This window comes from Mycteria americana, chromosome 13 (assembly GCF_035582795.1).
Source record: "Mycteria americana isolate JAX WOST 10 ecotype Jacksonville Zoo and Gardens chromosome 13, USCA_MyAme_1.0, whole genome shotgun sequence".
NCBI classification, from domain to species: Eukaryota; Metazoa; Chordata; class Aves; order Ciconiiformes; family Ciconiidae; genus Mycteria; species Mycteria americana.
The window spans coordinates 5,764,794-5,792,637 of NC_134377.1; the positions used below are offsets into that span (position 1 = coordinate 5,764,794).

General features: G+C 43.0%; 1 protein-coding gene across 4 annotated transcripts; it reads left to right on the forward strand.

Moving 5' to 3' along the window:
- The first annotated feature begins 1,828 nt into the window (after nucleotides 1–1,828).
- On the forward strand, nucleotides 1,829–20,097 carry TMEM233 (transmembrane protein 233). Of its 4 annotated transcripts, none has more exons than XM_075516720.1 (4): nucleotides 1,829–2,757; nucleotides 10,017–10,151; nucleotides 13,610–13,743; nucleotides 17,907–17,955. In XM_075516720.1, exons 1-3 carry the CDS (start codon nucleotides 2,569–2,571, stop codon nucleotides 13,697–13,699), a joined length of 414 nt encoding a protein of 137 aa, XP_075372835.1. In that variant the 5' UTR covers nucleotides 1,829–2,568; the 3' UTR covers nucleotides 13,700–13,743; nucleotides 17,907–17,955. The 4 variants fall into 4 exon arrangements, 3 of the variants coding, with proteins under 3 accessions (XP_075372835.1, XP_075372837.1, XP_075372836.1); XR_012777807.1 differs by lacking the exon at nucleotides 13,610–13,743 and adding an exon at nucleotides 18,232–20,097 and having other exon boundaries at nucleotides 1,833–2,757; nucleotides 17,907–17,994; XM_075516722.1 differs by lacking the exons at nucleotides 13,610–13,743; nucleotides 17,907–17,955 and adding an exon at nucleotides 17,603–17,890 and having other exon boundaries at nucleotides 1,833–2,757.
- Nucleotides 20,098–27,844: the final 7,747 nt, after the last annotated feature.

A 27,844-nucleotide genomic window follows, 5' to 3' on the forward strand; every position in this document is an offset into this window, starting at 1 on the left:
ACTCTCAGTTAATGTTCTTAAATAATTTTCACAGCTTTCTGCCTGAGCCATCTCAGAACAGTGGTTCTTCCCTCTGAAGTAAGAACCTTTCCCAGGTTCTCGGGAATATAACTACCCTCCGTCACCGCAGTCTGTGAAACCACTATTGGCTGAATATCTCCTTTTTCTTTACCTCAGTAAGTGGCTACAAGTCAGTGCCATTTCAAATTTAATTGATCTTGTCCGAACAGGATATACTTCTTGGATTTTAACCCATCTTCTCCATAAAACAAACCACTAAATTCAGCTACAATAACTGCCTCATAACAGAACCTTTGTCTCAAGAACCTCTTAATGGGTGCTCATTATCACAAATTGCCCCCACATATCTATAATATCTTTTGTAGCTTCACACATCTCACCACTTCCTGATTCCTGCTTTCTTTACAACCCATTAGCATCCCTTATAGGCCTCATTTGAACAATTAAGCTTTACTGTTTCTGGAAACGTACAAGGAACCCCAGGTTCTACTATTACGTCTGTGCCTTTGAGAGACCTAGGAAGGGATTCACGTGGTCCAGCTTAACAGAGCCCAGATTCCTCTACCAGTTCATGGTCCTCAGAGAAAGATTTAGTGCAGGTTGTTGGCCTGATGTGACTGGTAACTCCACCAGTCTCTCAATCACCCTCTTGGAGGTCCCCCATAAAGGCACTTAGACTACATGTCTGATGTTAGTAAGAATCTACATCCTTTCCTCATACCCCGGTTTCAAGTCTCCCTGGCTAATCTCTGCACACAACTTTGCCTTCTCTGTAGAGGTGATGTGCCAGCAGCTTTTTGTTGTGCCTGTTTATGTTCAACATTAATGGCTCAAACTGCCCTATGTGAGCTGGATGTTTCCATTCACATGCCTGATAATAGGTTCTTATTTACCTGTGAGTGTTTCAACTCCAAGCAGACAAACTCAAATGCATTAAGCCATTACAGTGTTGCCCTGATAAGTGTTCTCATGGATTAAAGGCTTGAGTGGCCCTGGAAGATGCTGATCCCTTGCAGAGGGTAAGTCCGTGGCCTCCATCCCCACTGAAATCAATTCTAAAAGTAATTGTGTGGTGTGATGCGAACTGTGTTTTCTGAGCTTGTCTGGTGACTGTGTTTAGAGTCCCCTGAGAACAAAGATAGCAGAGATTTTACAGCTACAAAGAGCTTGTGTCTGAACACTAATGGGTACATTGGCAAGCAGATGTAACTTTAGTATTTCTTACTCTTCCCTAAAGATATAGAATCTTTTCTTTTGACATTTCGATAGATCAGCAGATTCTCATTCCACGTTATATTCCAGGCATGCAGCTGAGAGATGATTAATGTCTGAAAAATACTGCACCTATATTTCTTATGTCTTTACTCTGTTGACTGCATTTTATCTTGTAGGATGACATCCAGAAATGGGAAGCAGTGGCTCCATTCAAGTCAATGGCAAAACTCCCAGTGATGAAAGTAGCTCATTCATAAAGCTCTAAACACACCTTAATGTTTTCTGTAACTTTAATTAATGAAATGCTCTCAGGAGGAGCCAGACGGAGCAAAATCTCAACTCCAACCTTCATCCGATCAGAAGTCTCTCCATTTTGCTGAAGCTCTAGGCAGGTATAAAGTTCTTTCTTCTTGTATCACATGGCAGAAACAGAGCCTGTTCCTTTCTGGGTGCAGGTGGTCATACTCTTCCTCACCAACTTCAGAACTATGATGGAAGCAGATCTGTATTTAGTTGTTTTGTGGTTGTGCAGGGTTTTTTTTTTCCAGACAGTAGGTTTTGGAAGTAATAAAGATTAATTTCCTTGCTCCCCCTCCTGCATCCCCCAAAGTGGATTTCACCTTACAGATGTTATGTTCAGTAAGGACTGAATCACTTGCTAAAAATTGGCCAAAATACTCTGGGCCTGAGCCACCACAATGCTTTAAGCTGGTTATTTTCTGCCGATCTTTTATGTTTTTGCTAAGTTTAGCAAGTCACTGGGGTTAGGAGATGACAAATTCATCCCAGATGAAAAGAAATGCCTTTGCAGACTTTATGCCACTTGCTGATGGAGCTCACTGACGCTAGAAACGAGAGTCTAAGAATGCAGCGAAGTTCTCCTCGGGGGTAGTGCAGACTCAGTTACAGTCGTGTAACTGGAAACAGAAAGTTTCGGGAAAGACCGAACGGGCGAAGGCTATGTGGCTCCGGACCCCCCGGCGCGGCGGGGAGGCTCCTAGGGGCAGGACAGGGATAGCCCGGGGCACCCCCGCCCGTCCCCGGCCAGCCGCAGCCGGGTCACGGCGCTGGAAACCCTCGACGGCTTTTGTTTGGTTTTCTTTTTTTCCGATTCCTCCCGTGAATTTACTCCGGGGTTAAAAGCCTTCACGTAGGAGGAGCTGTCGGCGGGCAGCCCCCTACCCCCGCCCTGCAGTGCTGCCGGGTGCCCGTCCCGGGGAGGCGCCGCGCCGCTCCGGGCGGCTCCCTTGGCTCGGCGCCGCGGCGGGGTCACGCCTGCCCGGTGCGCGGCGCTGGGCTTTCCGAGCCGCCCGCCCGCCGCACCGCAGCCCCATGTCCGCGCTCCCCGCCGGTGCCGATGTTAAGAGGGCTCTGGAGAACAGCCCCGAGACCAACATCGAGGATGAGCTGCCCGACGAGCCGCCGCAGCCGCGGCCCAAGAACTACCTGCTTCTCAGCATCCTCGCCTGCTTCTGTCCCGCCTATCCTGTCAACATCGTCGCCTTCGTCTTCGCCGTCATGGTGAGTAGCACTCCGCCGGGTGCCCGAGCGACCTTCGGCTTGGCGCTGGGTGTTTGGCGGGGCGACCTCCGGCTCCCCGCGCCGGCCCGGCCGCAGCCGCGGCGCTCCCGGCCGGTCCCGCCTGGGACTGGCAGGAGCAAAGCGGAGCTGGAGGAGCCGTCGGGGAAACGGGCGTCCAGCCGCCTTTTAACTACTTGTCCCTGGCGCGTGTGGACAAAGTTAGGTGAGGCAGCGAGACTGAGAGCATCAGCGGCTCAGTCAGGGTGTCCAGCAGCAAACATAAAATGTGGAGTGAAAGGCAGTTCAAATCAATTTTTCAGTATCAGGCTATATAAGGGCGCGAGGTTTATCCTGATTAATTGATTTGTTACATCAACTAACTAACAAATAAACATTTGTTAGTTGATTTGTTACATCAACTAACTTGCACACTGAATTGGACGTAGTATCTATGCGTAGAAGTGGTAACTGGGGAGCAGAAATCACATTTGCAAAGGAACAGATGTGGTTTCTACTTCAGCTAATCAAATATGATAGAAGTGCCTTTTTTCCAGAAAACAGGTTCTTTAGCCTGATACTGACTATTTGCTAGAATAACACACACAACAATAATGATTGTAGATTGTTGGCAAAAACCCTTATAAAAGTGAGTGTCGAGTACTCTGAGAGAACAGCCTTACTCCTACAAACTGTAATTGATTTGCATAGTCCTTAATAATCCAGCAATCCCATTAACTTCAAAGGGATTGCTAGAACAGAATCGTCTTTGAGTTAAAAGTTGCGGAGTCAGATCCAGACTTTTCTAATAGGATACATGATCAGTGTAATCAGTAATACTGCAATGTATTTCTGTTGTTTAGGAGCTGAAAAGGGTTTAAAACATGTTGTGTATTTTCATCCTTTTCTCTGACAGCCAGGCTGAAAAGGTAAGTAAAAATACAGTTGTTTCTTTTTGCAATTAAGTATAAGAATAATTACCTATATCTAAAATATACTAAAGCACACTCTTTTAAAACTAGTAAGATTGATCAGAAATCACACCTAAATACTGGGATACATGCTTAAACTTGAAAATTACCTACAGGAGCTATTCCAAAGCCATCTTCACAGCCTTTTTTGTCCAGATAAGTGTTAGCTGTCATTTTATTTTTTACTACATGTTTATTTTCTTTGTTGTTAACTTACCTATACAATATGCTCTTTTCCTTGATTTGAGAAGACTTGGTTCTGCTGGTACCCAGCATCCTTTCTGTCTGTGGACACTTAAGGTGCTATATAAAGTAATGAGAGCTGATGATCTGGGGCTGTGAGCATCTGTTCACTGTGACAGTGCTTCCACCAAAGCACTGGGGCTGCACAGAAGTTAACTGTCAAGGACAGAATTTGGCCTCTAAAGATTTTTGCACCCCATATGGAGAAATCTCCACCCACGCCCTAGTTGAAGTTCATGCAGGCTTTTGGAGTCAGGCTTAAGTAACTGTCACCAGGGGATATGTAGAAACCAGGGTGGGAAGAGCACTTCCTGAATGCTAAACAGTCTGTGCAGGTCTCAGCTGCCCACTCCCTTAAAGGAGGGAAACAAAAACCAAACCAATCATCTCCACTGTATGTGAACGCCTTCTGTTTCAGTATTATTCTTACCTAAAATCTCTCCTTTTCTATGAAAATGACGTGTCCAACTTCTTTTCTAACAGCCCGATTCCCCTGCCTTTTAAAGCTGCAATCTGTAACTGCTCCATTAACCTCAACTTCAGGTTCTGTATTTTAACCTGTGCTGGTTTTATTTCCACTTCTGCTGGGATCTACATCCTCCCTCTCTTTCTCAGCTTGTTTCCTAGAGTTGCTAAGGGTTAACACTGAGATACAAGAGTGGGTTATTTTCTTTTCTTACAGAAGATACCTTGATAGTCTGCAGAGCTTGCCTGAGATGTTGTGTCAGAAGAGATAAGGACCCATAAAAGTGGAGTTCTTTATAAGTTTCCACTTCCTAGAATGGACCTGGAAGGAAAAGTCCTGTTGGCTTCTAGAGGGGCATGGTTTAGCACCCTGTTTGCCTGTGTCATGTCCTCCTTAAGTGCTCCCAATTCAGACAATGTTTTCACTCTAAAAGTAGAGTCTGGGCTCTAGCACACCCCCGAATTAAATGACAGATCTGTCTTTACTCTCTTCTGTCTCTTCTGCTGCCCCATTTACAACTCCAGCACTGGTTTCCTCACTTGTTTCTCACCTTTGGGGGCACAAACCTTACCACTTCAGATCTTACCTCCTTGGCTATATTTTTAGAATCAACCTCTCCCAAGTTCTCCCTGTTGTGATAATAACCTTTTCTTGTTCCTTACCTCCTTTGTGAAATAAAGCTATGTCTCGTGACAGGGGTAAGAGGATAGCTAGTAGAATGGACGCTTAATGGTATCAGTGTATTAATACACTGGCATTACAAGAGCAGCCCCCTCCAAGTAGTTGCTGGTCACTTGCAGGTGTGAGGGTTGCTTGGTGGTTTTAGCAAATGGAGATCTGTTTTCCCTAGGGTCCTGGCCAGGACTCCTGGCTGTAGGATTATTGTTCTCCTCACTACTCCTCTGCAGTTCCAGCCAGATGCCGTCAGTTCTGCTTCCTGTTGCTTCCAGCAGCTATATCGTGTTGCTGTGCGATTCGTTGAACCCCAGAGGTGCCTCACTCAGACTTTCCTTATTCTTTCTTACATAGGTGAGACCACAGGCATCAGGGCAGGAGTGTGGGATGCAGGTACCAAGTCAGGAGGCTCACGTGACAGAAGAGACTTCTCTGGTGTGAGGCTGGGGCTAGGCAATGTGTCACTGAGCTCTTTGGCTCCTTATCTGCAGTCATGTCTTTTTCCCTTGTTGCGAACCCAAAGAGCACTTAGCTGGCATTGAACTGGCAGTTGTATCTGAGAAGTGGCTCAGGTGGACTGGCTGTATCTGACTCATGGAATCAGAGCTAGAGGGAGGCTGTGGGACAACTCTGAAAAATGAATCAGTTGGATATTTCTAATACCAGCACTGGGGTCTGGTAGTTGAACAAACTTTGTTGGCCTTTCTCAGTACAGCACCTTCAATTGTCTTTATTTCAAAGATCTGTATGTCAGACTAGTCATCTAATTCCATAGGGCCTTAGATTTGTAACAATTTCAAAACAGTCTCTCAAAAGCTATTTCTCCCTGATTGTTTGCTCCTAACTCCCTCTTTATGTTGACACATTTCTGTTTAATCATTTGCATGTTTCAAACAACATATGTGGTCAAGCTGTGACAATCTTGGCTCATCTGCCTCTGATAGTAACAAGTTCTTTGACTGCATTTATTACCCTTGGATTCAGATGCCTTGTCTGTGTATTGGTTTCCCTAAGCAGAGACAACGAGCAAGCGGGTGGTAGAAGTCATGGGACAGCAAAGGATGGAACTTGCTTTCTGAGGGGGTCGCCTCTTCTAATTAGGATCCTAACAAGCCACGTACAGGCTGTTGGCTTTAGTCAGGTCAGTGACTAGCATAGTGACCAGTGTTCCTGTACAGCTGTACTTCTCTTTAGTTAGAAAGTCTATTTGGAAAGTTTATTGCTTATACGGCTTTTTTTTAAGTAGCTTGTAGGTACCTGGACGTCTAATACTGTATGGGACAGCCTGTACCTTCTTCAGGAATATTAAACAACAAGGCTCAGCAGCTGTTCTTAAGCATTTTTGCATGGCCCTTACCTTTGCAAACTGGTAAGCTTTTCCTCTGCAACACCACTTTCAACCTGTCCCCAGAGACACAGAAGTCCAGCGTTTGTTTACATGCTGTTATACAGCCTGCAGAGCAAACTCCCCTTTCATTGTGTCCTGCTCATCACCTACCTGTTTCATTTGCCAAAAAGGAGAGATCAAGCCTGGTTCTGAATTGCTCCCCGAGTCCCCCCTCTTCTTTCTCCTTCCCTGTGAGTTGTTCACAGCGAGGAGTCATACTGAGCCAGCATGTCTCATTCATTCTGAACTAGAGAGTGCCTCATTTCCAGGCACAACCAAATAAGGTTTGTTACAGCCTGGCTCATGGAAAGTGTAGAAAATGTTGATCAGCAAACCTTAGTCTGGTCTGTCCAAATTTGTAAGAGATGTAGAGGAGGATTTCTGCAGTCATTTAGTATTCTTTCTGCTTTTGCCATAAACGGTGCTCTGGGAACGTGGAACAGAAAATGCACGTTAAAAGGGATTAATAGTTTGTAGCTAATTCAGTAAATTTCTGTTCATATGAGGTTAAGTTGCTTCATTGTTGAACTGAGAATATCTTTTATAAATAGATGTGTGTGAACCTGGTGAAGTCACTGAGATTGCTAAAGTAAATAAGCAGCTGCGGAACTGTGGCTTTAATTTAGTTTATGACTTCATAGTGAGCGAGGTAGCAGAAACCTGAGAAATCATATGGTATTAGGTTGAAAATGACTGAAATTTGTTTTAAAAGTTGGACAGACCAAATGTCACACACAGATGCTGTATTCTGTATATATTGTCTAGCCCTTGAAAATAAACAGACGTAACATTTAAGGCTTTAACAGTTAATGTTGTCTATGTCTAACGTTGAAAACTGGAAGCTTGATCCAAGGGCCCTTTGAAGCAGATGGAAGTAAATGAATTTCAAAGAGCCTTGTATCAGACCCCAACCACTCCCCCAAACCTCTTATTTTTTCTTCAGTGCTAAGTTACACCATTTAATTTAAACCTCTTAATAAAGAAACTTTTGTCTCCTTCCTGTCTCTCCCAAATCCTCCTCTTTATCATTAATGCTGTTCTCCTTTTCTTCATCGTGGATTTGTATTAAAATGATATTATTTATTAAAGTGCACAGGGTGAATTATTTATGCGGTACCTGCAGAAATCACATGGACATTTTCCAGACTTCCTAAATATGTTAGTAAAATTGCACAGAACTGCAAGCTGGTGCTGCCATGTCTTGCTTACAACTCTGTCTCAGGCTTGAGACCACATGTATGGGGAACTGAGTTTAGAGTGTTTGCAGGACCACTCTCTAGATGTTATGGAAAGCAAGTCCTTTGATGGGTGGGGAGAACAAAGTCAGGGCTGGGGTGTCAGTGATGTTTCTCCATGTTTCTCCCTGTAGCCACAGTCACATTCGTAGTTGCTGACAGAGGCCAGAGGAGAAGTCAGCCTGCTCAAGACCAAGCCATGCCATATTTCTCCTGATACTCCTTTTATTGACCTTCCTGAATGTATTTTGAGAAAACCTAAGAAAGCTCTTCTCCTGTAGACAGGACTGCTGAAAACAGTGGAGTAACTTAGGTGAGAGGAACTGTGCCAGCCACCGTTTGTAAGAGGAGGCTGCACTGGTGGAGAATCAGAGGTGGCATCATCTCATTTGCCTATGTGTTTGTGTCTGTCTCTCATTTCCATCTCTTCCCTCTTTCCCCACTATATCCTTTAAGTCCACTAGCCAACCTCAACAAAATTTGACAGCAGAGGAGAGGTATTAGTGATATTCTTTAGAGAAAAAAATAGAGAAATGTTTAGGCATGTAGGCTTCCAGGAAGAGAAGAAATGTATCAGTGCTCTCTTTAAGGGCAAGAGTACATGAGCAGCTGAGTCTTTCTTAGACACCAGAGAATAAGTACCTGCACTTATCCTTGAGATGCAATTCTAGGAATATAGGCTTCGTTGCTTTGGGACTGTCTTGGTATGAGTGATCTTACTGCAGCACTAACGCCAAGGATGCATCTTGCCCATTAACATCTGCGTGCTCACTAATTGACAGAACGCACACAGATAATGTCCCTAATTATTTTTCTGCTTGGGAAAAAAGGCTCTACAACAATGCTTGGTGTCCTCTGAAGTTCATTCCTTTCCTGCTCGCCGCAGTCTCAGATCTTTACTCTGTTGAATTAGCTGTTGTTCTGTCTTTGCTACAAAAAGTGATTCATAACTAAAGCACTTTCGTAATAGCACTTGGTGATACCTCATGCAGTCATTTTCTAAAGACAACCTGAATTATTTAGCCCACAGAACAGTTCATTTGATCAGGTCTCCGTATTTCTGCCCCCGCACCTCCCATTTCTGGGATACTTCCTGGAATACTTACAGGATACTAAAGAACAGGTTATGACTAACCTGATTCCCCAAGTAAGTATGCTGAGGTAGTTCAATAGTGCAATCTGATAAAGAAATCTGGACTCAATGTCATGGTTTATGAACTCAAACTCTCCTGATCTTACAAAATAATTCTTAGTAATCTTTTTAAAAATTCTTTGATAGCATCTTATTCTTGGGAAAAAGTTACTACAAACTGTGTTAGACTTGCATGCTAGAATACTTCAGTCTCCTTCACTGAATCTTTTCTTTTAAAAATATGGCCTGGTTAAAACAAAAATTAATTCAGAAAATCCTACAGTCTATCTCACAAAAGACTAAAAGATCAGTGGCCCTATCACACCTTGCAATCTCTGCATGTAATGAATATGAAGCATCTGCTAAATCATGGGTGGATGGAAGTAAACTTAAGTCTGTTGAGATAATATCTGTATGTCTGATGCGTACCTCAGGATGTATATGATAATAATTATCAGTGTGTTCCAAAAATGCAAAGGGACAGAATTTCTAGCCCATGAAGATGGCACTCAGATGTTTTGTTCAGATGATCTATATTTTTTTGGTTTGTCTTTTTTTTTTTTTCCCCACCACCAGCAAACTACCTATTAATTCTTCAAACTTTGTTTTGCAAAGTAAAACAATGGAAAAATAGGAAATTAGTAAGCTTTTTTAAAGAAGTTTTTCTGAGGCTTTCTGTAAAAATGCAGCCTATTTATGCTCCTTCTCATGCTTATGGGTCCTATAAAGCGTAAGAGTTTATTTCACTGCTAGTGAAGTGGCCAGCTAACAGTTCACATATACTACAAAAATATTTCCAGAGATAAAAGCCACTGATTTATGCAAGTGGGTGGATTAGAGTTGATTTGACAGTTCTTACGCTGGTGTGTACAAGAAAACTCATCATATGAATATAGCCTCACCACTGAAAATAAGAGAGCTGTAGTTGCAATGAAATGTACTGCAAACGAGTGGAACAGAAAACTGTACTCCCTGCTTACCTCGGACCGTCGGCAGTGGATGTTTATTTTTACAAAGCAAATCACCATTTCCTGAAGTCCTTTCTACAGTACCAACGTGCACAGAACGTAATGTTAGTTCAAAGCAGTCACATTGGTTTGTGTACAGATTTCTGTTTAAAAGAAATCACAAACTCTCTGTTTCTCTTCTACAGGCTTTAAACAGTTATAATCAAGGAGATATAGAAGGGTCAAAAAGACTGGGTCACAATGCACTCTGGGTTGCTGTTGCATCAATTATCATTGGCCTTGTCATCATTGGAATCTATTGCGTAGTTCATTTCACAACGGTAAGCAAAATGCTACTATTTCCAATGCAACCAGTTCTTCTCTGTGTATGGGCTTCAGAATAAGAAACTAAAGATTGTCAGAACTATATACTAATGTTAAAATTTAGAGATGCATGCATGTTTTCCAAAAGAGCGACTTTTCCTTATTTAGCAGTTAAGAAAATTCTGTTGTCTGTGGTTAAATGTAAACAACTGTGTCTTAGCAGCAGTGGATTTTCTAGAAACTCTTGCAGCTCCCATAGGTTTTTCCAATTTAGGACAGTTGCTTTTTTTTTCCCTGCCCCTCAGTTTCACCATCTGCAAGGCCAAGTGCACAGAGATCCTTAGATTTCAGATAATAGAGTCCCCAGGTGATAATTTTCAGTCTCGTAATCTGTCTAATGTGTCTTTTAACTTTGGAAGGAGAAGGCGACAGTCAATTACTATTTTACTGTTTGATTACTAGGTGATCCGAACTAAATCAACAGTGACCACAAATGTAATTTTGGCTTGGCTTGCTGTGGGAGAAGGTCATTCATGCTCAGTGCTGTGTAATTGACCTGCCTTCGTACACCTGGAACGATAGGGAAGAAGCTCGACAAACGAACCTCTGTATACACAGTGGTTACCCAGATGGATTATAAGCTTATTTGGAAAAGAGGACAAAAGTAGTTAGAGTATCGATATTCTTTCTTAAGGTTGTGCAACAATATGTTCTTTTCTCCATAGCAATGTGCACTTCCCATTAAAATAACCAATTTAAATCAATTTATTATTGGCTGTTTTGGTTGGAGAGCCTTTCAGTGCACTGTACAAACTTATGTGTAAAGTATAAACAGAGATCATCTCATCCACCACTGAAATGCAGACATCTCTGGGGAGTGGAACAGAGTAGCCGGTTAAACATGTGCAACATTTTCAGACAAAAACTTGAAGTATGCCATACTGAACTGCAGGGAAGTTAGTGGAGATGGGGTCCATTTCTGTAGGATATTAATGGATGGTACCACAGAGTCAGAAGCTTACTGTATATTCATTAATTTCCCATGCATTTTGCAAGCATGAATCTGTCTTTGGTTCAGCTTGTGTTCAGTTTGTTCAGCCTTCACAGATTTAAAACCAAGTCACTTCAGGCTGGGTGTGCCAAGTTTTGTAATTGACAGCAGCAGTAAATTCCTCTGTTCGCTTCTACTACCTTACTCATCATTTCTCAGACAAGGATAGCAGCTCAATAATTTTTTTTTAACTAGGAGGAGAGAAGGGCAGCATGAAGAGTGGCAGACAAGACTGACCTGAAGTATTCACATTAACCAGGGCACACTACCTACATTTAGTTGTAGTCAAGATTTCACTTCCTTTACAGTAGGACCCTGTGTGCTGAATGTGTGAATGCTTCTTTGTGCCTACTGCCAGACATTAGTGGTAGTTAGCACTCTACATCTAGCTAGTATTTGTAAGCACCTGTCTCTCTTCTGCCCTCAAGGAAATAAGCAGCAGTAAATCAGTATAATACAACTTTATATTTTTTTCTTAAGTTTTGTCTTTTGAGGATTTTTAAATTGGTTTTGATTTTGGGTTTTTTTTAAGAGAAAAATATCTGTGTTAGATGGAAGCATTGCCAGGTGCCTAGGAACCCTCAGCACACTGCTGGGATATTAATTTCTGTATTTAGTGAATAGTTTCCTTAGAGGTCTCTTGGCCAAATGGTACCTTGAGTTTTGTGAGGACTCGAGGTTTACTGGATTCACCTTGCTCTCTGGCTTTCCAGTCTCCTTACTACTCCCCTTCTCCCTCTCACCTGTCATCCTCCAAAGAGCCCTTGCTTCTAAGAAAGTGTTTGAGGGGAGCAACAATCTTCTTTATTCTTCTGATGTGAAAATGAGTGAACAGGAGCACCCAACTGGCCTTTCCACCGTCCATGCTTACTCCCTTTGTTGCCTTACTCTTGGACATTTATATTTTATGCTAAATTGTCTTTGAGTTTGACATGCCGCTGGTGTGGATGACATTGCATGCTCCATGCAGTTATCTCGCATCCATTTGTACCTCAGTCATGATTATTACTAACAGCCACTTTGCACTCTGCTAACATGAAGTGAGTGTAAATTACTTCTATGCTAACTTTAATATATATGCTTCAGTATTAGTAAGATAGTACAAAATAGCCTTCATAGAATAATATGACAGCCCTGTAACTGATTTATTTGATTACCATTAGGCACAGATTTGATGTTTCCATGACCTACACATGCATTTTTCCTGAAAGTTAATTTAGATTTCAGCAATACATATGAAAAGCTTGACCCTTCCAGGATTCATTACTGTGTGTTTTATCCACGTGAAATTGCTCAGCTACCATATTACCCAGTTGCTCCTGCTGACATTCCTTGTGGCTTCTTTTGGTCTTCAAAGGATAACAAGTCTCATTGCAAATTACCATTGGGAGTACCCCCTTGTATTCTCCTTCCATATTCTTATGTATCTCTCCCTAGAGCTTGTTGTTTACCATCCCACCATCCCATTTCTAATCTGTGTTAGCACTTTATCTGTTCTCCCATGACTGCTAGAGCTTCTCACAGAGGGTATTACTTGAGTATTCATAAACCCTTTGATAAATTTCACTAGCTCATTCTGATTTATCCATGGTTCAGCTGATGGTATCAAAGATGCAAGGTGTAATGAGTTTGAGGGCTGAATGAGCCTCGGGAGTTCTTCCGCAACGTCCCAGGTCTGTGCTTCTGGAAAGCAACAAACCTGAGGCATCCAAGTCAGGTTGGCAGGAGGGAATCTCTTATCAATTGTTACACAACTTTTTCTCTTGGTACAGAAACTTGGTTCAGGCTCAGCTGGCTCCTCTGAAGTCTCCTTAAAAACAACTCCTTACCTTCTCCCAGGGGGCTGGCTACACATGTCCTGGAAATGCAGATCTGCAGGCCAAGAAGGAACCTTCCTTCTCCTGCCAGAAGTTACAAACTTCAGGCCTTCCCAATCATGGAAGTTTCCATTCAGTTCTTGTTCAAGTGCAGTCTTTAGTTGTTCATTCTTTGCTTTGTGGAGCTCAGGCACTCCCCTCTCCAAAGTCTCTGTGAAGACCCTGTTGGTCTCCTGTTTGTACACCCTGATGGTCTGCAGTCTGCTCACCTCCTCCTGAAGCCCTTTTCCCTGGAGACTCAGTGCTTCAGTCAGAGTACAGCTCCCACCAGAGAGGCCACCAAAGTCCCAGCCTCAAAGACAAGCAGCAGGCACTCCCTGCAGCTGCAACCTGGACAGCTACATCCTGCTTCCGAAACTCCATCTGGGTCAAGGCATCCTATATTCCAGGCAGTTGCTCCAGCAGTTTTGGGGGTGGTGCCCGGTGGCTTATCACCACCACTGTTGCACAGTCCCAAGCGGTCCCTTGCTGTCTTCAACAGAGTTTCTGGGTCTCCTTCTGTGCAAACTCAAAACTTAATTGCTAAAAACCTTCTTTGCTGCTCTAGAGCATCTCTCATTGGAATCACTGTGAATTGAACACTCAAATACTTCTCCAGCTCTGGACCCAGGTTCCTTCAGCAGTCACTGGAAAGTAATTTCATCTCTATGAATGGTATTTCTAGAAGACCAGTTCAATGAGGTCGGTGCCTAACTTGCTGAATTTCAGTAGCCTCTGAGTACCAAAACCCACATGCCCTATTAAAAATTCCAACTAAAGTTATTCATTTGTTCCCACATCTCCCCTTCTGGCTTTTCAGTACCCAAACCTACTATGCATTCCATCTTGCTTAGGAAAGGGGCTAAGTCCTGTGCTTTAAACAGAGCTGAGGAGGGCTCCCATGGTACTCCACATACCTCAGCCAGGAGAAAAACATCTAGTCAGGGGTGTTGAGGGTAGAAATGGTAGAAGCTGCAGAGAGAGGAAGTGCAAGAAATTTCTGCTTTGAACAAACAGTGACATAACCCTAATAGTAGACTCAGGAAGAGGAAGACCCTTTGACTTTTCAGAAAAAGGGGGCTCTGAGCCCTGAACTTCCCTGCATGCCTTCTTTGGTTTATTCAGTTGCAGAGCAACGGTAGCACAGGAATAACAGCAGGCGACACCTACGTCTGCATGGAAGAAACAGCCTTGACTTTTCATTTTGAAGATTTACTCAGTGCTAAGCCAACTCGGGGCTTCTACTGCTGCCTTGGAGAGCCTCATTTGTCTTTAACACTGGCATGTTATCTTTAGCAAACACACATTAAGATATATGGTGATAAATATATATATATAGCCTGGAACAGGGCCCACCCAACACTTGGGCACCATCTACCTTTTGCAGTCATGGCCCTGAATGTAGACAAGGGGAAGCCATCACTTGCGTCACTGGAGTTAACAGCCCAGCAATAAAACTTGTCTGTCTTGATCAATGTAAAGTCGTGTTTTCCTCGTTACGCTGAGGAATCACTGAGTGTTAAGCTGTAGTGTGTGCTGAATCAGGGCTGTCCCTCATTCCACACTAGGCCAAATTTATTCTTACTCCATTCTGTAACTTTTACCCTCTCATGTCAGCTTGTGCAATTGAGCCTGCACTCCTACCTTGCCAGTCCCGAATGCTGAATTACGCTTCCATTGCTTGCTCAGATGTAACTTAAACCAGTATTTGTGTCACCACTGAGTCTAGCCCTGCATATGTGCCCGCAGGCATGTTGTCCATCAAGAACTGCAGTGAGAAAAGGGACATATTTTTCTTCCATAAGGAGACATCACTACGAACTGAAACAGTGCAGAACTGTGTGCCATAGCCTGCATGTGGCCTTAGTCTGCTGCAATATGCCTGGTTAGAGAGTGAATGGCAAGATACCTAATGACAGGCGACACTCAGCTGTGAACCACATCCTGAATTCTGCCTCTAGTTCTGATGTCCTTGTCTTAAGAAAGATGTGGTATGCACACACACACACACAAAGAAAAAAAAAGAGAAGGGCTGCAAGGTATGAAAAAACCTTTATATGTGGAGAGACAAAATAGACACAATCTCTTTGGCTTGGGAAAGAAAGATTTGGGAATCGGTAGTTAAAGGCAGTGAAATAAAGAGTGATTATTTGTTGTCTGTTATGAATGAGATGAAGGGGCATCAGAGGAAAGCAGCTTTAAACAAGAAGGAAGTACTTCTCCGTGTAACATACAATGCAGCTGTGGGACTTACTCCTTCTGGTTGCTGTGGATACAAAAAATACAAATTATTTGAAACAGCAACGAGTGAAGTTACAAAAAAAAAAAAGCTTAAATGCAAAGATGCAGATATAATCTTGGGCTCAGAAAGTTTCTAAGCTGCAGATTGCCAGAGCTGGAAGGCAGTAAAGGGAGAAATATCACCCTGGATGTAGCCTTTTCTTACAAAGTCCCTTTAGGCATTTGTAACATGTCACTGTCAGAGATGGGATGCTGCAAAGATGGCTGTTTGCTCCGACCCAGTGCCACTATTCTTATGCTCCTTCATGAAGCCTGTTAGTAGCCTTTCCACTGACTTGAATGGATTTGGAGTCAGCCTTCCTGTCTCTTCCTAAGTATTTTGTTCAGCAAAAGCTAATCATTTTGTCAGTGAATGAGGGCTCTTCAGTAGTTCACAACCTGTGTTTTCAGAGCAGTCTCCAAATTTTCGGAGAAGATTCCAAATTCTGTTTTGTTTTGCTTTTTGATAACACAAGACGCTTGGTGTCTTTTGGATTTCATTTGAGTCCCACTGGCAGTCCCCTTATGTTTAGGGAAACATAAACCTGGGCTTGGAACCTCCTTACTTAAGTGAAGAAGACCCCAGGTATCCCAAACCCTTTTCTTAACTGGATCTCAACATGTTATATTCTGCTTCATGCTACCATGGGAATCATGCATTCTTACTCCATTGCTGGGTTTCCTGCATAGCCTGTTAGTAGTCTGAAACAAGATGCAGCTTCTTACAGCACGTACTTCTAGACTATCTCTAGTGTCTGAGTGATGCTTGACAATGCTGCTCAGGGCAGAACTAGAGCTCATATGAGTTTTGCTTCCCAATTGAGCCACAAAGCATATCATATAAAGCCCATGTCTTTTGTGCACCTCTCTAGTGGTTCTCTGCAGTCTAGGCAAGTAGGAGCGAGTCAAGTAGAAACGTGGAGAACTAGTAAGAGGTGTTAGAGTGAAGTAAAGACACAAGCTTTTCTGTAGAGCTCTGACTGAGATAGGACAGTTTTGGTATGAGGAAGGGTAGCCAAAGTACTGAAGGAAAGGAATGCAAGAAACTCCTGCTAATGGACCAGTGTCCGAGACTTTTTTAATTCACACCAGAAGTTCATTGTCTTTGTTTATCTTGAGCCCCAGGACCACAGGCAGGGTAGAATTATCTTCTGGTGATAACTTTAGTGAGAAGGGTAGTCATGTTCGGTGACTTCAGAATTTAATGCAAACCGTTATAATATTTTAATGCTTTCACAGAGGAGTGTGAACTTCTGACCCCTTCTTTAATCTCACTTGATCTAGAACTTCACCCCAAGGAAGTCACAGAAATACCACCTGTCAGCATGGCTTTGAAGGAAGACAGAGAGACAGCCAGGCTGTGCGGAAAGTACTAGCTTATACTGTTTCATAATCAGTAGGGTCTTAAATCAAGCATATGTGCAGTAATGCAACATTGGTAATTACTGGTAGAAGGAAAAGGAGTAAGCATTTAAACTGTGCACCAGGGACAGATGTATACATACGTTTTTCTTACTAACTTAGAAATAATTCTTCAGGGGGAAAAGGCATGCAAGATTATTTTTAATATATCTGCTGTCCCCTTCCTGAGGGTCTCAAAAGCCTTTGCAGCCATTTCACTGAGTGACTGTCTCTCTTTCAGAGACAGAATAAACTGAGGGCCAGTAAGATGACAGGAATTACACAGCCAGCCTCCAGATCTTTACATTGCCAATCCTGTTCTTGGTACCTTACCATAGAAAAAAAAAAGAGTTAAGGAAGACTACCTGCCTTTCGCTGCAGGGATTGACCTGCCAGTAACCGGTAGAGCACAAAGTCTGAAGTCAGGGCATTCCCGTTGTCTTTTACCCACATTAATTCTTGGTGTCCACCTAGCCAGTGAGCTCATACTGCTGCTTTTCTATCAGTAAGGGCACTAATGGATTATCTCCTAATCCACTAATGGATTAGGGTGATACCCTACCTGTTTTTACTGGATTTGTAAAAACGTAAGAGCTTAAAGTCCTCTACCTGTCTATCAAATGTGTTCAGTCAGCTCAGAGGCTGAGTAGTGAGCAGACACATGTAGATGCACATGTAGATGCAATGTGATTGCATCAGCCTCATTTCCATAGCAAACCACATTAAAAATTCTGGTCCAGTTGTTTCATCTGTGCATGAAGGAAATGTCCTCACAATAGATTCTGCCCATTGGAGTCCTGAGTAGCACCCAAGAGACAATCAACAAAGGAGTTAATGCTGTCTGGAGGATATATTTACTGTTTAGTGCCTCATGTCCTAGATCTCTCTTTAAGGACCTGCTAAAAGGTAGCTGCTTGGTGGAGAAGATATCTTGGACTCCAGCAGAGAGCCCTGCATCCAGGGACAAGCCAGTGAGATCAGTACATCCATGGGTAACGTCTGAGACCTACCCCCAACACAAGAATTTGAGGGAACTTCTCAGATCTTTCCTCTCCTAATGCAGATACACAGGAGAGGTTACCCAGACCTTTTAAAATGTCTGTCATGTATTGCTGTTGTATTTACCAAGTTGTCTACTGCTGAAAGTATTGTTCTTGCCTGACTGTTTTATGTACCACGTCAAGGAAGCAGAGATGCTGTTGACCTCATGAAACTTTATCAAATAAGAGCCCATTTCCTGGCAATGAAAGATCGTAACTTGCACTGATTCAGGTAACCCAGTTTAAAAATTCAGTTCAAATTGACAGATGACTGGGGCCATTAGAAACTTAGCTCTTTGATTCAAAACTGTATTGAACCACTAATCTAGAGGGATGTTTGTTAAGAGAACAAGTGCCACTAATGTGGCATAATGTATCCATTAGATCTGTAGAATTAATAATTTAAACTCACAAGGCAAACTCTCTGTCTTTTCCTCCTTTAAAAATACATATTTCTGTGTCCTTGCAGCATGCTATCTGAAGACCAGGACTGCACTTGAAGGATATCATCATGTAAATCTCAGGAGGGGAGAAAGAAGAAGAGAAGGAAACCCTTCATTCCAGACTGTTAGATTTGACCCTGCAAGTCTGCAGAGGCATGTTGCTGGTGGATGAACTGATAGTCCAGTTAGTTAATCAGCATGGCGTGACCAGGTTTTCAAAATAATTTATTTATTTATAAGGAATCTCAGTGTAAAGCAGCATTTTCTCTTTTACCCTAATGTATAATGAGATCTTGCCCTAACAACTCCCTTTTCTTTCTCATTTACATGGAATGTATGCTGGATCCATGATGTTCCCCCTGGCTGACCCTAGCCAGACAAAGCCAACATATCTAGACTGTTTATAGTGCACAATGTAAGATCTGATGCACAGCCCACTGAAACTAGAAGAATTCCTGTTGCCTCCAGTGGGTTTTGGATCAGGCCATTAAGGATTTTTTTTTATTACTTTAAAATAGTCTCAACATAACACAATCGTAACCATGGGTTTGTGATTTTATCCCGCTATGTGATTTTATAATGCTGTGGGCTCTGACTCAGCGGCTGCTTTCTTCTGTCATCCTCAGCTTTTAGGTCTTTACCTTGGATTTTTAACCACCTGGGACCGATTTCAATCACTTGATTATTAGGAGACACTCTTCTTCCATAGCATCCATATTTTTCTTAATAATTTATTTTTGTTTTGTTGTCTTTCATTCTTGAACTCCCTTGACTTAGCTCCAGTCCTGCATTAAAGTTGCACCAATCATATTTTCCTCTTTAAACTTCACGTATGTAAAAAGTTCCTATTTTTTTATCTGACAAAAGATGTTCTTTTTAAATCGATGTTCTTCTTCATCCCTTTGTTATTGTTCCTCTAGCAAGTCACATAGTTTCATTGTGTTCTGCTTTGTTCATGTCTTTTTTTTGTTTAGTTCATCCTCTCATCTTGCTATGAATAGTCTATATATCAGTGTAGTTAAAGGTGGACAGACTTTTGTACCCTTACATAGTTACATACACTCTTGCTGATCCTAAGATATTACTCAGTGAACAGCCTTAGGTTACAGAATTGATGGCCTCTAAATTACTGCAGTTTCTTGATACCTTATGAAAATTTAGCATGGGACAGCTGTTTTTTATTAGCTGAAACCTGTTTGAAAGAACGTATTTTTTTGGTCACACAAATATTCCATGTTAAAAGGAGTAAGCTCTGGTGAGCATTAAGACAGATGGCTACATCTGCAGCGGTTGTTGCTCCATTTGCTTTAATTGTTACTACATCTTCAAGCAAGCTATGCCAACTTACACTTACTCTCCTTGCACTAACATGAATCTGGACCGACTACCCAGAAATGCATGGGAGTTTTGCAGGTGCAGGTGAGAAAAGAATCATGCCTGGCAGGAGTGCAACTACCTATTAAAAAAATAATAATCTCCCAGAAACCTTTAGCTGTTAAAGCATATGCCTGGAAGTAGCATGTATTTTCTGTGCCTTGATATTATACTTTTAATGTGCTTTTTTGCTTTTCTTTCTGCCAAATTCTGTCTTTCATTGAAGTCAGTGAGGCATCACCTATCCTTAATTACTCCAGTATAAAACTTCATGAACACTGGTGAAATCAGTTGATTTCTTCAGCATTTAGACTGATTGAATTTGTCCATGTGGGAATCTTGCCACTGATTTTGATGATCCCAAGAATTGGCTGTTCTGTGAACTCCTCTTTGGTTTTTTAATACTATTTCAATGGTCTGATATGTCTTGTGGGACTTTTAGTAGCTTGCCTTATTATCAGATATGATAGAACTGTCATTGAGAAGTGGAATAAAACTACTTTTAATTCATGTCCATTCTGGTATGTGGGAAGTGTCTTTCCTAAGTTTTGTTGCCTCTTCTATTTTAAAGAGTAATAACCCTTTTTTCTAACTCCTTGGACAGTTTCAGAATAAAGTGAATCAAAGCAAATGCAGGATTTCTGGCCTACACGATACTATACAACCAGTCTGTACTATAGCTAGTACATTCAGAAGTTGCTAGAAATCAATTAATGCTCAAAATACCAGCAAGGTAGACTCTTGGCATCATTTTCAAAATAGCATCCAGGAAGAGTGTTGAGGCCTTTTCAAAATGGTCCCTCAGCGGTCTCTTCGGGGCTTTCCTACCATGAGGGGAAAGTGGTCAAATGAGGTCACCAAAGGAGGTCTCTCAGCAGGTAACAGAGGTCAGATTTCCACCACCTTGAATTGCTGGCATTGAAGTAAACACCACTGCATTGCTGTAGTAATAGTTTTCTACGTCAGGGTACTAAAAATCAAAGTGTGTACAAAAAGTTTCATCCTTCTGCAAAATATTAAACTCCAGTGCTGTAAACTAAACCACAGCTAGTGGTGTGAGAGGGGAGAAAGATTTCTAAAGTTATTTGGGCACTAGGGGATAGGGATAGGCAACTTGAAGTATTTTTTGAAAGTGCCTAACAAGGATTTAGATCAATAGGAGCTAGACACCCGACTTGTTCAGATGCTTTTGAAAACCATACTGGAAATCTAACTTGCATCTTGATGCTCATAAATATCTTTGAAGTCTTGCTCTTAATATAATTGAGAATTGAGCCATTGTGTCTTCAGTGCTTCTGAAGATAAATGTTGCTACCTTATAGTGCTATGGATTAGTATAAAAATAAAGGCTTTATATTAAACCACTTAATGTGACAGAGAGGGGAAAATGCAGCAATGCCTCTAATGTCTTTTAGTGCTTCTGTGTCGTAGTTAATCTTATTTTTGCTTTACTAATGTACTGGTATCAGTTCTCTTCATTTATTCATGTTTACATAAATTTTCAACCATGTTTGAGAAATGCAGTCAAACACAGCTTGTGCTGGAAATGAATATGGTGCATGTACAACGACATCATTCTGTTGTAGGGGTGACAGACCCATACAAAGTGAGGTATCAAACATAGGGAAGCTAAATGACATTTTACTGCCCAAATCAGCAATACCCCTGGTGACAGCAGTGGGTGTGGAAGGCAGAATGCAGTTGTTTGAGGAATTAGTGCCTGCTTTTTATATTTTGAGGGGCATATAAACAAATTGCATTATTTATGACAGGCTCTGGAAATTACCTGTTCTTCATCATCATGCATCTAGATTTGGATTTCACCCATTATTATTCTGCATTGCACCTACCATTTTTTGGTGGGGGGAAAAAAAAAAAAAAGACCTGTCATATGTATGCACTGAATGATGTTATTTCATGAAATGGAGGGGGGAGCAGTAAAATGTATTTCAACTCAACATCTGTGTCCTGGGCAGGTGATCAGTCTTCCTTCCACAAAGCTGCTCCAGGCTTCCATTTTCTGATGCAGCCTTCCTGCATGCTGAAGGCACCAACTAGTGCCTGAAGTCCAGCTCTCTTTTCCTTCCTGCATGTATTACAGGCAGAGACAGATGGAAACTTGAAATTGCTGGCCTCAGCTCCTGGATCATGTTAGCATCTTTCGCTTCTTACAGGGCAGCTGCATTCTGCAAAACAGCAGTGTGCACGTATCTTGATATGTAACCCTAGAAGAGGGCTTCTAAATATAAGAGGAGTTTCTTTGCTGCCACATGAAGGGGGTCAGCCAGACACTTAAACAACATGTGGGGTATATTTCATCAGATTGCACAGCAAAAAAAAAATCAAGGGGACTATATGAAATTAAATTCTTAGGTTGCCTCCTTGCAGACACACCCAGGAGTTTATAGCTTGTGACTTGAAGATCAGCACTGGCTCTTCAATTTATGTGGTTGCAACCACAATCCATGAATGGTGTGGCCTGAGGCTCCAGAAGCAGTTGCTTTTGTACCTGTATCTTTGGATATGTGCTCACAATGTGAACTATGTTCTGCCTCTCAGCCTGGAGATAGGTTGTATCTGATTGCTACCACAGTGTCCGTCTCTCTCAGAATCAGTCCAGGTGCATCTGCTGGAACAGCGTGCAAGCATCTCTCTCTAAGCTCATTTCCTTACCTGGACCTTACCTGTCTACCAGTTATTTAAGATGGATTTTGTTAGTGATGTGCATCAGTAGGGGAGAGACTGGGTCATCTTCCCAGTTGGTTTTTACTTTGTGTGCATTGTGTGTGCACACATGCACAAGAGGATGCATTTGAAAGACTGGATTCCCCAAGGCAAGTAAGATTTAAATAAAAAGAAAGTCACTGGATTGATTCGGGGCCAAACTGGTAAGCCACATCCTGGTTACCTGACAGCTGTTCAGGAGCCTTTATAGAATGTATGGTTTCTTGGAGGCAAGAGTCCATATTGCCAGGCCTTCACTCCTGATAATGGGGTAAACTAAGAGGAAGCTGAATAGTTGAACCGACCCTGACTTTGGAGGAGATACCTCCAGGCAAAGTCAGAGACAACAGAAGGCCTGCGCAGGGTAGTCTGCATTGCTGCTGCCTAACCTGCAGCTCTTCTGAGACTGAGCCCTCAGTCTTTCACAGGCAGTAACTTCAGGCTGAAACACTACTTGAACGTTGGTTTCCTCTTGCTATCCTTCCATCTCCAACCTAATTTTTAATTAGTAGGTCTCTGAAGGTGTGCAGTGTTATGTTGGAGTAGAGGAGTTGAGAAGAGATGCAGTGGTCTATGAGTGATTTTTATGTGCGCTCACAATTTTCCGTTTCCCAAGCACAACGGCATGTTCTGCATGCACAGCAACGGCATGTGTCCCTGAAATGTGAGTGAGCCTTTAAGGACGCTGCCCGACTTCCTCTGCATCACTCTCTGGCAGTGTGGCAAAATGGACTAAATTCAGAAGTGACCTAAAAGGAGGGAGGGGGTTTGGAAACAGATCACTCAGCCAGTGTAAAGATGGAGGAACAAACTTGGGAGCCCAAGGCAGAAAGGAAAGTTATAGTAAGAAATTTAACCTGAAGGTTCTGCAGTTAAATTTATCCTGTCTTGAACTCTAGGATAAGTTCTGCTGCTGCTACCACCTAACTCACTCTCCAAGGCACAGAAGCTACAAGAAGCATTTGTTCACATGTCCTTTATAATGTGATTTATGGCATGTCTGAATGTGATTTACCAGCTCATGACTGAGGATGACTCTTCTGTTTTTGTCATATCTAGCTGTAGGGCTGAGTCAGCTTCCACTTTGCTTGCAGTGACTTCTCTTTGGCTAAATAAGCTTGCATCATGTCAAGGAAAAAGAACTTTGCCAGATACCAGTGGATTCATCAGGACTTTAAACTGCACGGTCTGAGACTCTAGGCCTTTTTCAACACATACTCCAGGGTAAGAGAAGGGGAAACTCCACTGAAATTAAGGGACGCACACCAGAGCAAGCTGTGTGGTAATGGTGAGCCATGGCAGCCTTGTGTACACGTATCTCAACTAGTGTTCAGTGGGGGCTTAATTGCCTTTTGATCTTAACCAACTCCAGGAGATAATCCAAAGAGTGAAAATGAGATTCTCACCTAGAGCACAAGTGGTCGGTGAGTGCCATCCTTTCTTTGGGGCTAGTACAAGAGTTTAGCTTTGAGGTACTCGATGCCTTCTTTGCCTCAGTCTTTAATAGTAAGACCAGTTGTTCTCCAGGTACCCAGCCCCCTGAGCTGGAAGACAAGGATGGGGAACAGAATGAAGCCCCCAGAATCCAAGGGGAAATGGTTAGTGACCTGCTATACCTCTTAGACACACACAAGTCTATGGGGCCGGGTGGGATCCACCCAAGGGTACTGAGGGAGCTGGCGGAAGTGCTTACCAAGCTGCTTTCAATCCTTTATCAGCAGTCCTGGCTAACTGGTGAGGTCCCAGTTGACTGGAGGTTAGCAAACGTGATGCCTATCTATAAGAAGGGCCAGAAGGAGGATCCGGGGAACTACAGGCCTGTCAGCCTGACCTTGGTGCCGGGGAAAGTTATGGAGCAGATCATCTTGAGTGCCATCACATGGCACGTACAGGACATCCAGGCGATCAGGCCCAGTCCGCATGGGTTTATGAAAGGCAGGTCCTGCTTGACCAACCTGATCTCCTTCTATGACAAGGTGACCCACTTAGTGGATGAGGGAAAGGCTGTGGATGTTGTCTACCTAGACTTTAGTAAAGCCTTTGACACCGTTCCCCACAGCATTCTCCTGGAGAAACTGGCTGCTCATGGCTTAGACAGCCCTATGCTTTGCTGGGTAAAAAACTGGCTGGGTGGCTGGGCCCAAAGAGTGGTGGTAAATGGAGTTAAATCCAGTTGGTAGCCGGTCACAAGTGATGTTCCCCAGGGCTCAGTATTGGGGCCGGTTCTGTTTAATATCCTTATCAATGACCAGGAGGAGGGGATTGAGTGCACCCTCAGTAAGTTTGCAGACGACACCAAGTTGTGCGGGAGTGTTGATCTGCTGGAGGGTAGGAAGGCTCTGCAGAGGGACCTGGACAGGCTGGATCGGTGGGCCAAGGCCAACTGTATGAGGTCAACAAGGCTCAGTGCTGGGTCCTGCACTTGGGTCACAACAACCCTATGCAACGCTACAGTCTTGGGGAAGAGTGGCTGGAAAGCTGCCTGGCGGAAAAGGACCTGGAAGTGTTGGTCAACAGCCAGCTGAATATGAACCAGCAGTGTGCCCAGGTGGCCAAGAAGACCAATGGCATCTTGGCTTGTATCAGAAATACTGTGGTCAGCAGGACTAGGGAAGTGATTGTCCCACTGTACTTGACAGTGGTGAGGCTGCACCTTGAATCCTGTGTTCAGTTTTGGGCCCCTCACTCCAAGAGAGACATTGAGGTGCTGGAGCGTGTCCAGAGAAGGGCAACGAAGCTGGTGAAGGGTCTGGAGCACAAGGCTGATGGGGAGCGGCTGAGGGAACTGGGGTTGTTTAGCCTGGAGAAAAGGAGGCTGAGGGGAGACCTTATTGCTCCCTACGACTACCTGAGAGGAGGTTGTAGTGAGGTGGGTGTCGGGATAGGACGAGAGAAAATGGCCTCAAGTTGCGCCAGGGGAGGTTTAGATTGGATATTAGGAAAAATTTCTTCACCGAAAGGGTTGCTAAACATTGGTACAGGCTGCCCAGGGTGGAGTCGCATCCCTGGAGGTGTTTAAAAGACGTGTAGATGTGGTGCTTGGGGATATGGTTTAGTGATGGACTTGGCAGTGCTAGGTTTACAGTTGGACTTGGTGATCTTAAAGGTCTTTTCCAACCTAAAGGATTCTATGATTCTATGACTTTTTGTGCCTGAAAGGTTTGTAAGGCCATTCTTCACCCCATTTAATCAAAGACATATATTCTCCTAATACAGGTCTCTCCTGACCTCAGATCTATCCTGTTTGGTCCTTACTTTCTTTAAAAATGAGTCAGCTGCTGAAGAAAGACGGTAAGTGATATCTCCAAGGGGGTAGAATGACTCAGTAGTAAAGGTGTCACTTTACTTGACCCCTCAGCCTGTACAGCACCAGAAGTGCTCTGTCATGATTGTTAGAACTTTGACAAAGTGTGCTGAGTCTCATGATCTTATGAGCCAAAAACCAAAATGCCTTAAAATTAATTTCTGAATAAGATGCTCTCTGTGAGTTTTAATAGTCAGGTCAGGTCTAGTTCATGTTTATTAAAGAAGGTAGATGTGAGTAAGGGAAAAAGGAGCTGACCCTTGCTTGTGGCTAGTGACACGGTAAATAACATAGAGACCATGTGGCTCTTCATATCCTGCAGATGTTCTATAAGCATCTCCTTTTAAAACCTCACATTGCCCTATGAGGTGGTGTAGCACAGTCATGACACCTGATAAAGCATTTAATCACTTACTTTTATCTTGGTTTATGGGTTGTGGACAGTCTGAAAGTGGACTGTGCTTTTTTTTTTCCAAGGGAATTTCTTATTCAAAATTATTCAGTTACATTTTCCCCTGATCCTTTTACCTTCCAGCCTGCCATTTGCAATTCAAACTGTTGTTGTGATTCACCATACAATTTCCAGGATACCACTTCTTTTTCCTGAGCAGACAACCATAAATCCTAGGGCATTCACATTGTTGGTGTGATTGCTAATACCAACATTTCATGTTTGGTTTTATGGTGTCTAAATGTAATGTTTATACTTAAGGTGAGTATTTGTCCCATGGAAATGTGGGTAGTGAACACAAGCAGGGTCCTGAACACACCAGAACAAAATAATCTGCAGTTCTGAATTTGTATTTAACTAAAAGATTTTGCAATATTCACCCAACCTAGCATCACCTTCCTTTGGCTGATGGAAAGGTAGTAGGTAAAGGTGAAAGTGATTAAGAGTCTTCTTGAAGGTCATACTGGCAGTTAGTGTCAGAGGCAAGGAAGAGATTTTTGTTTAATTCTTTCTCTCCTTCTCAGTGAAAATGCTTACAGTCACTATTCTTGGGCATCCCCCAAAATTGTAAGGCAATGTACACAGCTAAACAACTAAGGAACAAATTATTCTGATACCAATGTCAGGAGTGCTTAGTGAGGGCTAAGCCTAAGTGGCCTGTTGCTGTGTCCCCCGTCTGAGAGATACGGCAGTTTAGAAAACTAGAGAGAGTTGTTGTGATAAATTATTTCAATGGCAAGTGACACCTCTGACATTCTCACTAGGGAAGTTAACCAGGAACCTCATTTGTGATACATACGGAAGCCTTGATGGAAGAATGTGAACCAGCTCCCCATCTGTTACATCCTCATCTGGCAGTAAGAAAAAGGTTATGACAGGTATGTAAAGGGGCAGCAGTAGAAAAGGTATTTTGTGGTCTTCCTTTGGCATGTGGAGGCTGGTCCTGGATGGAGTGGAAGAGGGGGAGTTTTTATGCCCCTCTGAGCATGGAAGGAGGCAAAAAGTCACAGATGCTGTTAAAGGGAGGAGCAAAACTCCAGGGTTCCAGAAAATCAGTGGGTAGATGAGCTCTGCCAGGCCCTTGTGGTATGTCTTTAGCCAGTCTCTTGCTTCCCACGTCTCCTGCATCAACAGCTGTAAGGGAACTGTGCTCCCACTCAAGCTGACAGGAGAAAACAATACTCCAGTCTGTGTGAGGACCATGCATACAGACATGCCCATGAGGAGGCAGGGTGATGATTTAGTGGGCAGCAGTGGTAAGCCCCCCATGTAAGACACGCTGTTCATGGTGTAATGTCATCCAGCCCTCATAATTCATGGGGACCAGGCACCTCACAAAAAAGAGTTACAGCCTGATTGCTCTAGGGCTGTGCTACACTCACCTGTCATGACTGAGGGTGAGGGAAGACAAGAATCAGGTTGAAGAGGAAGCAGTTACGGGGAAAAGAGGGAGGAGAAGGCAGCAACACTGAAGGCTAACCACCAAGAGGTTGAGATACCTGTGTCCGTTGCCTCTGTCCTGTCCACAGGCCTGCAACTCCCAAAGGTTTTGGCATGTAGCGTACCATGGATAGATGGTACATCACCGTGTAGGGAGGAACCATCACATTTTAATACCAGAACTTTAAACTGAATAATGCTTGGACCTACCATAGACTAGTTACCACAGCCTCGTGAGCTATTAGCAGTCCTTATCCTGCAGTTTATTACCTATCTGTGGTTCTTAGAAGTAACAAAAACTATTGCAAAGAAGTGAGGATGGGCCCCAAAGTGAAGGTACCGTTGC

What these genes read in the sequence shown, in the direction of transcription:
- TMEM233 (XM_075516720.1), top strand. Translation starts at nt 2,569, where the DNA reads ATGTCCGCGCTCCCCGCCGGTGCCGATGTTAAGAGGGCTCTGGAGAAC. An exon ending in CCTTCGTCTTCGCCGTCATG is followed by an intron (nt 2,758 to 10,016) that starts GTGAGTAGCACT and finishes TCTCTTCTACAG; the next exon opens with GCTTTAAACAGTTATAATCA. An exon ending in GCGTAGTTCATTTCACAACG is followed by an intron (nt 10,152 to 13,609) that starts GTAAGCAAAATG and finishes TTGCTGCTCTAG; the next exon opens with AGCATCTCTCATTGGAATCA.